We start from the raw sequence: 15,878 nt of genomic DNA on the forward strand, positions 1-15,878 counted from the left end.
CCAACAGCGCCCAGGTTTTTACTGGGAGAAAGAGCATGTCACCTGCTCTACGCAAATGCCACACTGTCAGCCAGAATTGCTGAGTAAGTTTTTGACCTTTTCTGGACGCAGATGATGCCTAGACCCAAAAAAACTGAATTTGAAAGATTGAAAAAGCACTTATTTTTAAATCAAAATAATAATTATGAAATAATTGGCTGAAAACACACACTGAAATAGATAAAAAGTCATGTGATGAGACAACGTGATCTAGTGGCACCGCATTGCTCTTAATACAGATGTTTTTGAGAAGTATTATTCACACTGAAACACAGTCACTTCTCCTATCCTATTTCTTTTCAGGAGATTTTGCTTTGATTATGAAGGAATGCTTTTAAATGTGGTATTTTCTACTGCTTTTCCTCGCTAATTGTTTTTTTATTCCTTTATATTTTTCAGAATTATTACCAACGAGAAATTCTGACTACTCACAAGACCACCCGTGTACTGCATCTCCCATCTATCAGTGATAAATGGTCTGAATGTTTCCCATCATTGGGATCGCCCTCTGGAGTCTTTATCACAGTTTTATATAGCAATGCTGTTGTTAAATGAGAGCCTATTTGTTAAAAGAAAGACCTTTAAACTTCTTTTAACTCCAATAAGATCCTCTGGAAAGCAGGTCTGAGCAGCGATTAAAGGTGCTTTCAGGCAGATCTAATTAACTTGTTGGTTTACACCACATTAGAGGATGGGCCAACAAATGACATAACAAGCTGCTTCAGTGCTGCTCATTACTTGTGCAATTAGGAATGTAATTACAAGAAGCTTCTAGTCCAGACTGGGGGATGTGGGGAATTTGGAGCTAATGGATTTTACACATGTAGGAAATTGTAATTATTAAATGGATGAAGTAAGATAAACTCACAACACTACGTTGGGTTTGTGCCTGATTTCATGGCTTCCCATTCAATACGCACGGCTTCCGTGGTTTAAGAGTTTGACACTTCTGGGAGTCACTCTGGGATCGGAATAAGTCACAGAATAAGTCACATATCCAAAAATCTGTCTCATAAGGTGCTATGACTGAAACAGAAAACCACAGGGAATTTTCCACTGGTAGGATTTGACGACTTATTATGCAAATAAAATGTGGCCGAGGAACGTACATCATGCAATCAGACTTGAGATTTAGGGTGTTTTATGTTTCTTGAATTCTGCCTCCTTGTTCCTTTTTCATGCTTCCCTTCCTCACTTCTTAGCCCCTCCCACTAAAGGGATGGAAGAAAGCTATGAGATGCCCTTTTTAACACGAGACAGTAATTAAACCCGACTGAAACGACTGCACTGATGGATTATAACTAGTAAATACAGCGCAAAAAGATTCCACTCATCACCTGACATCTCATATATCTGCTGTTAAAGCAAACAACAACAATAATAATTATTATTATACATTTTTTGAGACAAAGCAAAGTATTTATACTGGCTTATTGCTAGAATAAGACAAGGAGGCTTCATATGCTCAAACTCCTGATTCCTTGGTCCTGAAAACATTCTACAAGCCCAATCAGAAAAAAGTTGGGACACTGTGTAAACTGTAAATAAAACCAGAATGCAAATCTCATAAACCCATATTTTATTCACAATAATAAAATATGTTTAAACTGAGGATATGTAGCATTTTAAGGAAGAAATAAGGCCAATTTGAATTTGATGGTTGCAACAGGTCTAAAAAGTTGGGACAGGGTCATGCTTACCTTCTGTCTTCTGTCCATGTACATCTGGGAACTGAGGAGACCAGTTGTTGAAGTTTTGGGAGAGGAATGTTGTCCCATATGTGTCTGAAACCGAATTTTATTTGCTCAACAGCTCTGGGTGTTCTTTGTTGTATTTTTCGTTTCATGATGCGCCAAATGTTTTCAGTTGGTGAAAAGTCTAAACTGCAGGCAGGCCACATCAGCACCCAGACCTTTCCACTACCAAGTCATGCTAATGTAATAGATGCGGCATTCAGTTAGCAATGTCTTCCTCAAATATACAAGGCCTTCCCTGAAAAATACACTTTTTTTGGAATTGGGGTTTTGTAAAACATTTCATTCTAAACATTCTCAAACTCTGGCATAAGAGTAACTTCAACTGCTCGTTCTGAGAATTGCTTTAAGCAGATTGAACATATAAGTTCTGAATTTCTCAGAAGAATTATATATATCAGACCTGAACTTGGCACAGCTATCAAGAACACGACGTGAATTAGCATCTGTACAGTATATTGACAAGCCTCTGCACTTGTTTCGTGTTCTGTGAAGTCTTCTGTCTATATGTGCTGTTGTTTATCATCAGGTGTTTATTATCAGAGGGATTTCGCTGTGCTTGTGCGTTGCTTTCCATTTGAATGAGCTTCCTCAGTAACCTTTTGTTCCCTCTCTGTTACTGTTTTTTTTTTTTCCCCGGACAGAGCCTGATCGTATCCTCTAGCTGCGTTCTGTAGCTCAGATATTTTGATTCATTAGATAGTGGTTTAATTAGGATCTTTTCATGATTTGGTGATAAAGGTTCAAGTGGGGTAAAAGTATGAGGCCCGTGCCAAAAATGTGAGAGCTGACAACCCTATAATAGTCTACCAGGGGCAGACAAGTATAACTCTAAAGTTCTGAGAAGTATATATCTCTAGGTTTCACAGTTTACTGTTCTTCCCACTGATGTTTCTTCTGTACTTGGCCTAAAAAAGGCGATTTGGATTAGTGGAATGCAAATGGAATGCAAGTACGACTGTTATAGTTGCAAGATCGGTCCAACTTAACCAGTGCAGCCATGACAGTTAATCAACTCCCCTCACTCCTGACACCTCCCTTCCCACTCTCGCCTCCCACTTGTCCCTTAACAACGCTATCCATGGAGGGGAGGATCCTCGACCCTGGAGCATAGAAATTTGTTGAATCCTGCCAAATTCCCTCAGACTGAAGAATCTGATCAGATGAGTATTGAAATGTTTTGATCCAACCAGATAGAAGGACAGTTGACATGACTCAACTTCCAGATAGGAAAAGAGAGAAAAATAATCACAAATGAGTGAGCTAGGACAAAAAAGCAAACTGGAAATGTCCTGGGAAAGAAAGAAACCACTGAGGTACCAATAAGGACGAATAAAAACAACTGTAGCTGTTGACAGAACTGTCAAAACAAAACAAAACAAAACAAAAAAACAACAGTCAGTGACATCACTAACAACCTACAAAGGGCAGGGGTGAAGGTATCACAATCTAACTTTTGAAGAAGACTTGTGGAGTCTTCAGTAGTAAAAATTATTTTTTTGGATGGAATGCTGTGTTTTTGTCCTCCTGTCTGAAATGGATTGTTCAGGTGTCTTGGTTTGTTTTAGATTTTAATTCATCATAGCACATTCGCTGTCTTCCATCACACTCTGGTTAGCTCTGGTTTTGACAATACTGTATATTGCCGTGTGTCTAGATTGCAGAAGACATCAGTTCCTGAATCTTTTTACATGCTGGAGAAACCTCTGATAAAGAATCTTTGTAAGGAATGTCAACATTATCAACCTTTTTTAATCTTTTCAGACCTCTAGATTCTTTCTCTGACAGGAATCCACATTTACCGTATGCCGTGGCATCTTTTTCCTGGCATAATTGTTGTTTTTTTTAACATCGAAAGCAGACAACCTAAGTAACTTTACTCTCAGTCCCATAACAATTCCTCAACTGTCTGGGTCCATGTCGACAATAATCTGCTATCCTTTTTATGTCTCTTTTCAAGGGAAAAGATTTAAATCTCATGTCCCAGGTGGTAGTCTTGCTACCGCACCACCATTATCTCTGTCCTACTGAGGACATCCGAAGCATTTACAGGAACAGAATCTGCTTTTGTCCTCGTGCACACAAGTCACGTATAGTCAATTATAGGATTTAGCTTTGCTTCAATGTTCGAGATTATTCTTTAGTGTTTTTTTGTCGACTTCAGTTCCGATGGAGCTTTCGAGTACTGCTCGATACTAATAGCATGATCCTGTCTTAGCTAGTTCGTAATCCAGTACTCATGAACCGCTTCCTGTTGTCATCCCGTTGTTTCCTTGGACATTAATGATGGTTACAAACGACGTATGTTTATTCGAAAGACACCTTTCCATTTTAAAATCCTCACCTCATCATCTGCAAGCGCTAGGAGGATTTACTACAGTGCTGCAGTACTAATATAACACAGGCAGAGGGTGAAATCCTGCAGAGCCATACACCACGGGGATTACAGCAGAGCGGCATTTTACTAGTGAACACAATCCGATTCGTGATAAAAAAAGAAAAAAGGACTGCACAATCTGAAAATTGTGCCTGATTATGATAAGGCCAATAGAGTTTGTATATTTTACTGGAATTAGAAATAATAAATACAAGCACCTAATCGGTTTAAATATCAGTTTGGACCAACAGTTAGATATACACACACACACACACACACACACACACACACACACACACACACACACACACACGCTATGTGGACAAAAGTATTGGGACACCTGACTTTCCTTCACTTGATCTAGGAGACCTAAACCCTGTTTCAGCATGACGATGCCCCTGTGCACAAAGCAAACTCCATGAAGATATGCTCTGCATGGGTTGGAGTGGAAGATCTCCTGCTATAGAGCGCTGATCTCAACCCTATTGAACACCTTTGGGATGAATGTGAACACCAACTGCACCCCAGACCTCCTCACATCACCTACATCAGTACCTGACTTTACTAAAACCCCCATGTCTGAATCTCACACAAATGACTCTCCACGAACACACTCCAAAATCTAGTGGAACATCTTCCGAGACGAATGGAGGGAATTATAAGTGCAAATTGGATGCTCAACTGTGTGACTCTATTAATTAACCTCCATCATGCCTTTCATTATATAAACTTCCAAACAGGGTTCACAAAAGGAAGTCTGCATTAGCATTGTCTTCACCTGAGCACACTTTCACGGCATATTCTGCACGACAGCGACAATACCTCCCCGCTAGCTCCTCCATTTAAACTAGGAAACCTCGGTGGCGGTGGAGTAATTAAAGAGGCTTCTGTGTGTGTCTCTAAAGAGCCTTGAATATGGGTCCATTTGTGTGCTTTCGAATGGCGGCTGATACGCAGCTCTATTGAGCAGCACCATAATCAAAGTGTCTACCGAGGGTGATGCAGGGCGCAGTGATTCTGCTGAACGAATGCTGAGAGAAGACACATTAGAAAGCACTTTTACACTGACACCTGGTTATCTATCAGTAAATTGCTGAATGAAACTATTAGGGTTGAGCAGTAGGGTGTTATTTTATATGACCAACGATGTGGGTTTATTACACAAGCGTTATATATGCTTAAAATCAGAACGTTTTCTAAAACCGTAACACCTTTCTGGATTCGTCATATTAAAAAAATGTTGTCCATTCGTGCAATTTGCATATTGGACATTGAATAATTTACATTGCTCATTCATTACACTATGGACAGTATTTCATAGACCACCCAAACATCTCGAATGATGTGCTATAAAATCACCTGATAGAATGAAGTAATCTGGACCGATATACGAGGGGCGTTCAAGTCAAACCGGGACTTTTCATTTTACATGCATACAAATGGATGCTATTGTGTGTTTAGTTGGAACAGCATGCGGTAATGAAGTTGGTGCAAAACCCACGGATATCTACCAAGACTTCAAGCACAGTACCGGGATAAGATGCTCAGTCGCCGTAAGACATTCGAATGGCGTAAACGTTTCAAAGATGGCCGTGCGAGCGTCAGTGACGTTCCCTCTCGTGGTTGTTCCCTGATGATGAAGTGAAGCAGGCTGCCCCAGGATGGTTCAGGCCTACCGACAAATCTTTCTATGCGGAATCTTTCCAGGCGTTAATTAAACTCTGGGGTGAGTGTAGAAATGCTGCAGGGAAGTGTGTCAAAAAATTAAGATTTTTAAAATTGTATTGAAACATTTGCTCGGATGAAACCTTACAGCGATGTCTATTTATCTTTATGTACAAAAGGCAGGGGTGTAACCCTGCTCAATTATGCCAGCCACCCTGACTTCGTATTTTTTCTAATTGCAAAAAACATTCCACATTTTTTGTTCCAAATGAACTCATTTCTCTGAAGTTCACAGCACAATTTTATGCACATTACCCATCGGATTGCTCTTCCTCTCTACACCACCCTACTTGCGCCATCTTACTAACTCACCCTTTGGTTTTTTGGTCTGAATGTGCCCTGTGCCAGAAGAGCCAGCTGAAGAGCATTGGGCAATGCCTGTCGCCTGACTGTGGGCACTCAGCACCCTGCCAGTGCAGCAGGCTCCTCTCTAGCCTCTCATGCCTGTGGGGTTTGTGAGCACACTTGCTTGGCATCATTAGCCTTCTCTTCCTGTGACACAATCTGTGTACAGAGAGAATACAAATGTAAGGGCAAGACAACAAAACACGCAAATCAACCCGGGCGCTTGGGATCAGATTTTTTTTTATTATTATTGGGTTTCAGCTCACATAAATAACAATGTTCATATATATTTGTATATTATACAATTTCATATAATATATATTTCCCCCTATGATTTACATACTTGTCTTGCTAAAACCGATCAATCGAAACAGAAAAACACACTAGTGTTTGATCATCCAATAAAAACAACCTTGCGATCGTGACCGTTCTTTTTTTTTTTTTGTTCTTACTGAAGAAAGCCTATCATGTTATCAGCCTATCATGTTAAATGGAAAGAAATGCACAGCTAGCTGTAAACTCGATACGCAAAATGATCAGTGATATCTATACTGCACCTTCTCCTTTCAAAACAGTATCGGATATTCAAAGGAAGCAGTTCCAAAATTGGTCTGAAGGACCCAGTGACACACACTCAAACACACCTTTCAATCCTGTCAGTTCGAGATGAACGGCCCCTGAATAAGACTTGAGCATTTTTGAAAACCTCTGCTTACCTGGTATTCAATGGCTTCTGTAATGCCATTAAAAAAAAAACAAATCAAATGGAAATGTTCGAAATGGACTCTCATAATCTACATATATTGCTTTCGTGTTTAGGGTCCACTATGGCATCTTAACTACTCAGTTGACAATATAAAGAATCAAGATATCGGACAATTGAAAATTCGTCGAGCTTTTACAGAAGAAGAAGAAGAAGAAGAAAAAAAACATTTTGCAACAACTATCTCATCTATTGTGTATGTATGTGTTGAAAAGTATTAATAATTTCCTCACAGAACACACAAGAAAGGATATTTTGATGTATCCTTGTGCAACGGGGAGAAAAAAATGGATTGCAGTAGCACAGCGATCTGAAGCATGCTCTGGGATTTTAGCACAAAAACATCGAAAAGCAAAAAATAAAATGACAATGGGAGAGGGTAGAGCTGAACCGAGGAGCCACAGGGACAGAAAAATAAATGAGAGAGACCCCACGCATGACGATAGCAGCAGCAGGAGAGTGCCATCAGTAGTATGTCTGCTCTCTAAACTGCACAGAGACAGCATAATTCAGGTGGACACCCATTTCTGTTTCAAGAAGAGGCTCGTGTTAACACTATTGCCAATATACATTATCATGCTACACAGTATATTTTATTTAGTTGTTTTTTGCCCGCAAGGTAGAAATGATTGTCTATGACATCATTCACTGATTCCTCCCTGAAATATTTTGCTGAGGAAAATCGCATATGAGGCAAAAAGAAAACATTTGAAAGCAGTGATAAGATGGGATTGTTGGCTCCCTTTTTACCGGTTTGAATGGATCTATATTCCGTAAAGCCCTTTCAAGATTTAGTTCACCCGCAATGCTTTTTATAAATCGTCTCATTTGATGAGATGGATTTAGCTTTACAATAAAAAAAAAAAAAAAAAATACTACATGGATCAGATTTTATGTCTATAAAATCAGCAGTGAGACTGTCATGCTTTTCCACAAAATACAGAACAAGAAAGCAATCGAGTGGAACAAATCACAGAGGAAATACATATCATGCTATAAACTGCAAGACAAAAAAACAAAGAAAAAAAAAACAAACCAAAAAAAAAACCCACAAAGAAAATGTTCTCCTTGTTCTCCCTGAATATGAAAATGTGAATTTTGTTTAATCAGATACTATTCAATGTTAACCTCAGTAGAAATGCCATATTTATATCCCATTTTCTCTATTAGAAGATAAATCCACTAGACTATACCCAAACAATGTTCAGCCCAGTTCTAAGTCAAGTTTCTTTTTATTCCCCTCCTTTTTTTTTTTACACACAGGGGACCTCGGAAATGTTAAAAAAAAAAGTGCTTTTAAGGATAAGAATAAAAACCGAATTATTAGTTGTGAATAATTTACATACGTTTCGCACTCCATTAAAGAGCTCATAATCCATGACTAGATGTCATCTTAAGCACAAGCCCTGACTGCAATGATCAAGGAGAAATGAGCGCCTCCTTTAAACCCATCAAACAAATGTGAGCCAGTGCTGGGGCCAAAATAAAACTGAGGAAGCAGAGTGAAAAAAAAAAAAAACCCAAAACAACAACAAAAAAATGAATCGACCCTAGAGGAAACGTTCTGGAAGAGCCGGTGCGAGCGTCTCAGTTGCAGCTCTTCATAGTCAGGCCATATGGAGACTCTTGCTGGCGGCTGCTGCCGTCCTGCTGCTCGGGGCAGTCCACAAAGTCGGGCACGGGCAGGCCGGATAGGATCATCAATGATTTATTGGAAATCATAAAGGTCGGGGCGACAGGAAGCAGGAAGGAGATGTCGAACGTGTGCAGGTGCTGTGAGTTCATGGCGTCATAGAAGGAGAGCGTGTTGTTGTCGTAGTCCAGCAGCACGCCGAGCCTCCGCAGCTGCGGCGATACCTCCACCAGCATCTCTTTGCCGTTGTGTCGCACCAGAAAGTTATTGTTGCAGCGCGAGAACACCCACGACGACGAGTTCTTGCCGTTCCACTCGTTCTTCGGGGCCGACTTGTACGCCACACCCACGGTGTACCTGCAGCACAAGATATGTTAGGCGTCAAAAATGATCAACCCGACCCCTGGGCCAAGCCTGTGTATGATTACTGTTGCCAACATGTTTCATAACAGATTAGTGTATGAACTATTAATGGTTTAAGATCGAAGAGGACAGTAAGGCCCTCAGCACATTAGATGAACTCATAATCAAAACCCGAGATGCTATCATTATTGACTAAATCTAATCTTGCATTTTCCTCGTGCGCAGCTAGCGTGGGAAAAGCAGAACTCGGAGGGTAATCGTAACAAAATAATCAGCATAAAAAACGCTTTGTGTGTCGGCTGGCTTTTGTCGTGTTTGAGATGTTAAGGCAGAAACATTTTGCAGGGGCGTCATATTTTAAGCTTACTATTAAGTTAAACCTAGCTCATCTAAACAGCAGATTTAGCAGCAGCTAAAAAAAAAAAGAAAAAAAAGAAAATCACGCCTTTGAGCAGATGGGCTGTTGGTTGTGTTTATCTGATGGTAAAATCTGGTATATAATACACACAAATCCAAAGCTGACATTTTCTTTTAGCTTTATTTTTGGGTCTATGGCTGAAAAGAGGAAAGAATCAGTACAAAGCAGAGATACTAGGATCAAGAAAATGGGAGTTTTGGCTGCTTGAAATGCAATAATGCACACCCTGATAATGTGCATATCACTCATATAGTAGCAGGGATTTGCACAGCGTAGATTTGACTGTGTGGAGTTGCCGGGATTAAAATAGGTGGGAAAGGTAGCTGTTAACTGGGTGTGGACTGGGTGGTATTTCTTTCTATGAATCAGGTGCATAAGAAAAAAAAAAAAGTCGACAATGTAACTGATAACTTACACCAGGACATAAATCTACAAATATCAACCCGAATCTGCAACAAAATGGTGCTGGTACCAGTCTAACAAGCGGTCTTTTTACTCACCATGTGGACGCTCCTAACAAAACCTCCCAGTAATGGCAGCCACTGTCAATAAACACGTTGCCAGCAGCTCCGTAGGAACCTGTACCACTGAAGCGTTCTGGTGTATGGCTCTTCTTTAAAGAGCTCTCATCCTTCTCCATGGTCAGGCAGTCGTTGGACAGGCGCAGCTTCTTATGAGCCGTTTTTGGGTCCAGTTTAAAAGGCTGGCCTGTGGAGGAAAAAGACATGACTGTGTGTGGAGAAAGAAAAAGAACATGTGCTTGTCTAGAGCAAGGATTTTAAGCTTGGCCAATCTCAGCATATTCCTTTTTTTTCAACACACTGGAAATGCAAATCCTAAGAGACGTGTGTGAAATCCAGTTTAAATGTTAGGCTTTACTAACACCCTTTTACTGAATCTCACACAAATGTGCACAAGCACACTCCAAAATCTAGTGGAACATCTGCCCAGAAGAGTGGAGGATATTATAAGAGCAAATTGGGACTAAATGTAAAATGCGATGCTCAAAAAGCACATACCATAATCATGACCAAATGTTTGGCAATATATCATATATGCATGCATTCACCATTAAGAACTATGACTGGAATTAGCCTGTTGTATGACGCTGCTAAAATACTCCACTGCATTCCATGTATGTCGGTACAAACTTTGTAAGATCAAGGAATGTGAAAACGTGGAAAAGGAAATCAAAGAACCCCCCCAGTCTAAATAAGGATGTTTCAGCTAAAACGTTCCCCCCCCCCCTCCGTTACTCTCTCACTGAAATTGGGCGTTAAACACGGGTCAGGCCTGACATTTCACTCAGACCTAACGCTAATCCTCTGATTTCCACCCTAATGACTGACAGCAGAGCACAATGATCACCTGGCGTGTCAGGCTTCACCTGCAATGTGAGTTACTGTGCCTGGCTAGGAGCCATTCAGGCAGTGTGCTACTTCATGCCAATTCCATTAATTGTGCTCTTGCGCTTTGAACTGCTTATCGCGGCGAGTGCAGTCCTCCCCGAACCCTCGTGCACAGCCTTGGCTTTCCGTTCGGGGCTGCGTCTGGCGAGCAACAAATGGAAAGGGTTAGCACCCTCACGCTACAGCTAGGGCAAGTAAAGCAGCATACCTCTAGCCTGTTATAACAAACGAGCGAACGCCTTTAATAAAAGAAACAAGCCTGTGAAATTCTGCGAGAACTAGCCAGGAGCGAACTGTGTAGGAGTGCTGCGTTCGGGGGTGGGACACACTTCCACTCTGAATGGAGATAAGAACATGTTCAAGATGTAAACATGGACTGTTTAGTAAACTGTAGTACATGTTATTCCTATAGAAGTCGGAATAGTACCCAGACAGATGTCATGTATTTATTTTTATCACTCCTAATTAGACATTGTTCTTATAGTTCTTCTGAGAAACGACCATAAAATGTGTAAGGAAATACAATGGTGGCTGGCACTCAGGAAGTGTGCTGTCTCCTAATGCAAATCGAAGCAATTAAACAAGTGCAAAGAGGACAAAATAACTCTTAGACACTGAACGGCTTCTCATTAAGTATTCCACACACCTATGCTTGTGTATTCTAATTAAGACACAAAATAAATGGATGCTTCATTTGGCCTGTAGGTGCCAAGACAAGAACAGGCAAACCCAGCACAGTAGTGAGTGATAGTAGTAGTGATAACTACAGTAGTGATGCATAAAAAAAATTAGAAGTTAATAATAAAATGCATACACACAAATAAAACGAGATTGAAAACTGTATCACACTGGAGGCTTCTGTTGGACATATAAGAGGTGGTCTGAACGTTTCAAGACTCGCTCTGTTTACAAGAAAGTACTTTATTAATCTACATTTACACACTGTCTCCCCCAAAATAGTCCCCTCGCACAGCAATACAGCACTCCAGTGTTCCTGCACATTCTAGAATGTTGAGCCCCTTCTGCTGTTCCCGCTGGATCTCCACAATGGTGTGACCTTCTCACTAAATCTTCATCTTCTGGATGAGGGCAAAGTCCACAGATAAATGTGGCGGGTGAGGAAGTGAGATCATGTGGATTGTCTTGTCACGATCATCGTGCACAAGTTGGCGAATGGTTTTGTCGTTTTTGGGGGTGGAGCTCGTTGAAGGTCTTCCTGAGCTCTCGTCGTCTTCCAGCGATGTTGCTCCGCTTTTGAAGCGCGCGCGCTGATCAAAACACCATGAAACGACTCGTTGCAGCATCGCCATATGTCAAACGTATGTCATGTCAAACATGACCAGATTCATGCAGAACTTCTCGTTTGCACTTTGTTCTAATTTGCTGTCCATAATGAAATCGCAGACGTGGTCAGCAGAACCATTAGTCTTGAACACCACCTCATAGACGCAACCACACAAACTCATGCTTTTGATCAAGAGCGACGTAATACCTACAGCGGAAGTACGAATGTGTAGGTTGTTTACTAACTGAGACATACTTCAGCACAGCCTGATTTCCCATGCCTCAGAAGATGAAGAAGCATTTTACTGAATGCTTCTGCACCGATCCTGGAGGCTGACATTGTATTTTTAAGCTGGATTGAAAACTGATCCCATCTGCAAATGGCTTGCAATTTGAAACATTCTAAATATTTAAGATGAACAAAAGAAAATGGAAAAAAAAAAAAAACTCTCACAGCATAACTAAAGGCATCTATTTCACATTTATCTTACAAGCCTGAAGAAAAGACAATGCCTCAACACCTTAGCTGCCCTTAAGGCAGAATATGACATAGATAGACAGATAGATAGACAGATAGATAGACAGGTAGACAGACAGACAGACGGATAGATAGATAGATAGATAGATAGACAGACAGACAGATAAATAGACAGATAGATAAATAGATATATAGACAGATACCTAGATAAATAGATAGACAGACAGATAAATAGATACATAGACAGACAGACAGATACCTAGATAAATAGATAGACAGACAGATAAATAGATAGATAAATAGACAGATAGATAAATAGAGATATAGACAGACAGACAGATGCCTAGATAAATAGATAGACAGACAGATAAATAGATACATAGACAGATAGATAAATAGATAGATAGATAGATAGATAGATAGATAGATAGATAGATAGATAGATAGATAGACAGACGGACAGATACCTAGATAAATAGATAGACAGACAGATAAATAGATACATAGACAAATAGATAAATAGATAGATAGATAGATAAATAGATAGACAGACAGACAGATAGATAGACAGACAGACAGATATATGGATGAACGGATGGACAGATATATAGATACTTTATTCCACAGGCACACATTCGAGAACAATCCTGATAAGATGTATTAAGGTTTAACATGGGTAATGCATCTGGTAATTGCCTCTCTCTTGTCTCGGATCTGTAATATAACCTGAAAATGGGTGAGCGCATGGCGAGCACTAGAACAATAAAGCCACATCATTCACTCCTCCTTGCTTTCCTGCTATCCGGCAAAAATTCTTGCAACATATTGGCCATGTGTACAGTACAGCCTCAGAAACAGCCTCTTTCCACAAACTGACTTGGCGTTCCCAACACCGCACCCTCAACACTGCTCTAACAGAGTGTTTAAGATCCATGCTAGGCAATATCACATGCACTGCGTCCATTTTCCAAGGAAACCGATTAATACTATTTGCGCTCTTGTTTCTAGCTAGCCTCCTCACATACACCCCACATACACTGGGGCTTGCGTTAGCCAGACTTCACTTTAATGATGCAGTCACCAGCAGCTCTGCTCCTGGATAATTACAGCCAGCTGATCGTGCTGCGACAGAGACTCGCTGGAAAACAAAAGACCGTGTTTCAGATTCTGCTCCCGCTGAATCTGTTAATCAAACACAAAGAGCTTATGTAAATGGCGCTGCTTTTTTTATTTAAATTTTTTTTTGAGAAAGCTATTGTATTATTGGCTGTGTGAAAGACAACATGTTGGGGCAAAAGGGAAAGAAAAAAAGATGCACAAGAACATGGGGACACTGTGACCTTGGTCAGACTATCAAGCCTGTAGGCTGCACTAAATACACACACCTGCAGGGGAACATGACCTCAAGAGAAAGATTCCTAAAACTGACCTTTGCTCCAACACTATTAAAACCCTGTCTTTACCGTGTGTTATGAATGAACTGCACTGCAATCCCCAGCCAACACGACCCAAATCCAGACTGCCTTTGATCAAACAGACAAAATAAAGTGAAGTGAGATGCTGAGTCTGGGTGTGATAACTCCCACTGAGGCTGAGAGAAATTAAGAAAAAATAAAAAATAAATAAATGTTCACCAGCCGGTATTTCACCTCTAAACCCCTCAGAGCAGTACACAGGCTCTCGTCCGATCATCCATTTAAATCTAGGGGTTTCTGCAGGTTTCACCAAGTCAAATTAACAACTTTTTAAGATATTTTTAAGAACATTAAGAATAAAATTTAAGAGCCATATCACAACATAAAAACACAACATAAAATGATGGATCCACGTCGTCAATGAGCCAGCGTGGAATTTAAACAGCAACCTTGCATTACGAGCCGATGGTAATTCTGATCGCCCATACAGCGTGTGAAAGTTGGGTGCCGCATGCAAATCTCGAACCAAAAATATACATATAGGAGTTTGGACGTGATTCCATGAGTGCTTTGCTTATAAAAGTTGAAGTTTTTCCGAACAGTGGTGTAGGGCAGCGTTCCCGGGATCCGGATCGGTTTAATGTCAGACAATATTTTCATATATAATGTAAGTTCTGTATTCTTTCTGTGCGGCCCGGTAGCAATTGACCGGGGGTTGGGGACCACTGGTGTAGAGAACTTACTGTTGGTTTTGAGGCGTGCTGGCTCGCTATTGCGGCTGCCAGCCTGGTTGATGGCCTTGACAAAGAATATATATCGGGTTCCACTCTGAAGCCCGTGCACAGTGTAATGATTCTGCTTGATGTTGGGCACGATCATCCAACTGTCTACTGAGTTATACAGACCTAGAGAGAGAGAGAGAGAGAGAGAGAGAGAGAGAGAGAGAGAGAGAGAGAAAACAAGATGTTTTAGCAAAAAGGAAAAACATAAAGAAACAAACAAAAAACCCTTTTTAATTAATACTACCAAAAATAAATAAATAAATAAATAAATCTAACACATAAATGCCACTTGCAAACACACAATGTTTATTATTGTATTATTATTCACTATTAATCCTGCTCTTGCTGTTATCTATGTAATTAGAAGATACCATTTGGAATCTGGCTTTGCTTATCACAATAAAAATAGCCAGCAAAGAACAAGCGTTTTTTTTTACACCATGTGTAGAGGACATATCGATCTGCCCCTGTGGGGTTTCTGGATGTGTGCTTCAGGCGAACAGAGACAACAACATACACTTCCCAAAGCCAATTTCTTATACTGAGCTTCTCCGGGGAACGTCGGTGCATAGGCGTGAATCGGACTGCCGATACTGCTTGTGTGAGAGGTAGACATGGTTTCTTTTCACCCAGAGACCATGATATTTTAGCACCTAGGGATTAGTGCGCTCGCTTACAAAAATCGCTGAAATGAAATGTCAAACAGTTTGCACCTAGAAAACACGACTTCCAAACATCGTCTTCAAAAATGCACTTTCGAACGTCGCGACTCGATCGTCCTCGCCGCCTCCATCCAATTGTGCCGTACAAAAGCAACCTTCGTTCAGTTTCAGTCGTACCTTTGGCATGGACTAGCACGACGTAATTGAGATAAACATTAACGCTTCAATTGGCATTCATAAGGCAAGGAATACTCCAGACTGGCAGGATGAAAAGTTCAAACGTCTTCGATTTCATTCATTTCTTTGATTTTGTTTTGAACAAACGCTATAAGGAAAAAATGTTATTTGTTTGGTGAATACAGTATGAGGTTATATGATCGACATTAGAATATGGCTAATGTCTGCAGTTCTGAAAAAAAAAAGGAAAAAGA

At 40.5% G+C, this 15,878-nt stretch overlaps 1 protein-coding gene across 6 annotated transcripts in view; it reads right to left on the reverse strand.

The window, feature by feature from the left end:
- Positions 1 to 6,462: 6,462 nt before the first annotated feature.
- Positions 6,463 to 15,878, reverse strand: part of mid2 (midline 2) — a 128,431-nt gene continuing 119,015 nt past the window's right edge. For all 6 annotated transcript variants that reach the window (XM_046849260.1, XM_046849257.1, XM_046849261.1 and 3 more), the window contains 3 exons: positions 14,747 to 14,908; positions 9,918 to 10,125; positions 6,463 to 8,993 (listed from right to left, as the gene is read on the reverse strand). In XM_046849260.1, coding sequence (XP_046705216.1) covers positions 8,591 to 8,993; positions 9,918 to 10,125; positions 14,747 to 14,908 — 773 coding nt within the window. In that variant the 3' untranslated portion in view covers positions 6,463 to 8,590. The remainder of the gene's footprint in view (positions 8,994 to 9,917; positions 10,126 to 14,746; positions 14,909 to 15,878) is intronic.

This window comes from Silurus meridionalis, chromosome 5, assembly GCF_014805685.1.
Source record: "Silurus meridionalis isolate SWU-2019-XX chromosome 5, ASM1480568v1, whole genome shotgun sequence".
Classification (NCBI taxonomy): Eukaryota; Metazoa; Chordata; class Actinopteri; order Siluriformes; family Siluridae; genus Silurus; species Silurus meridionalis.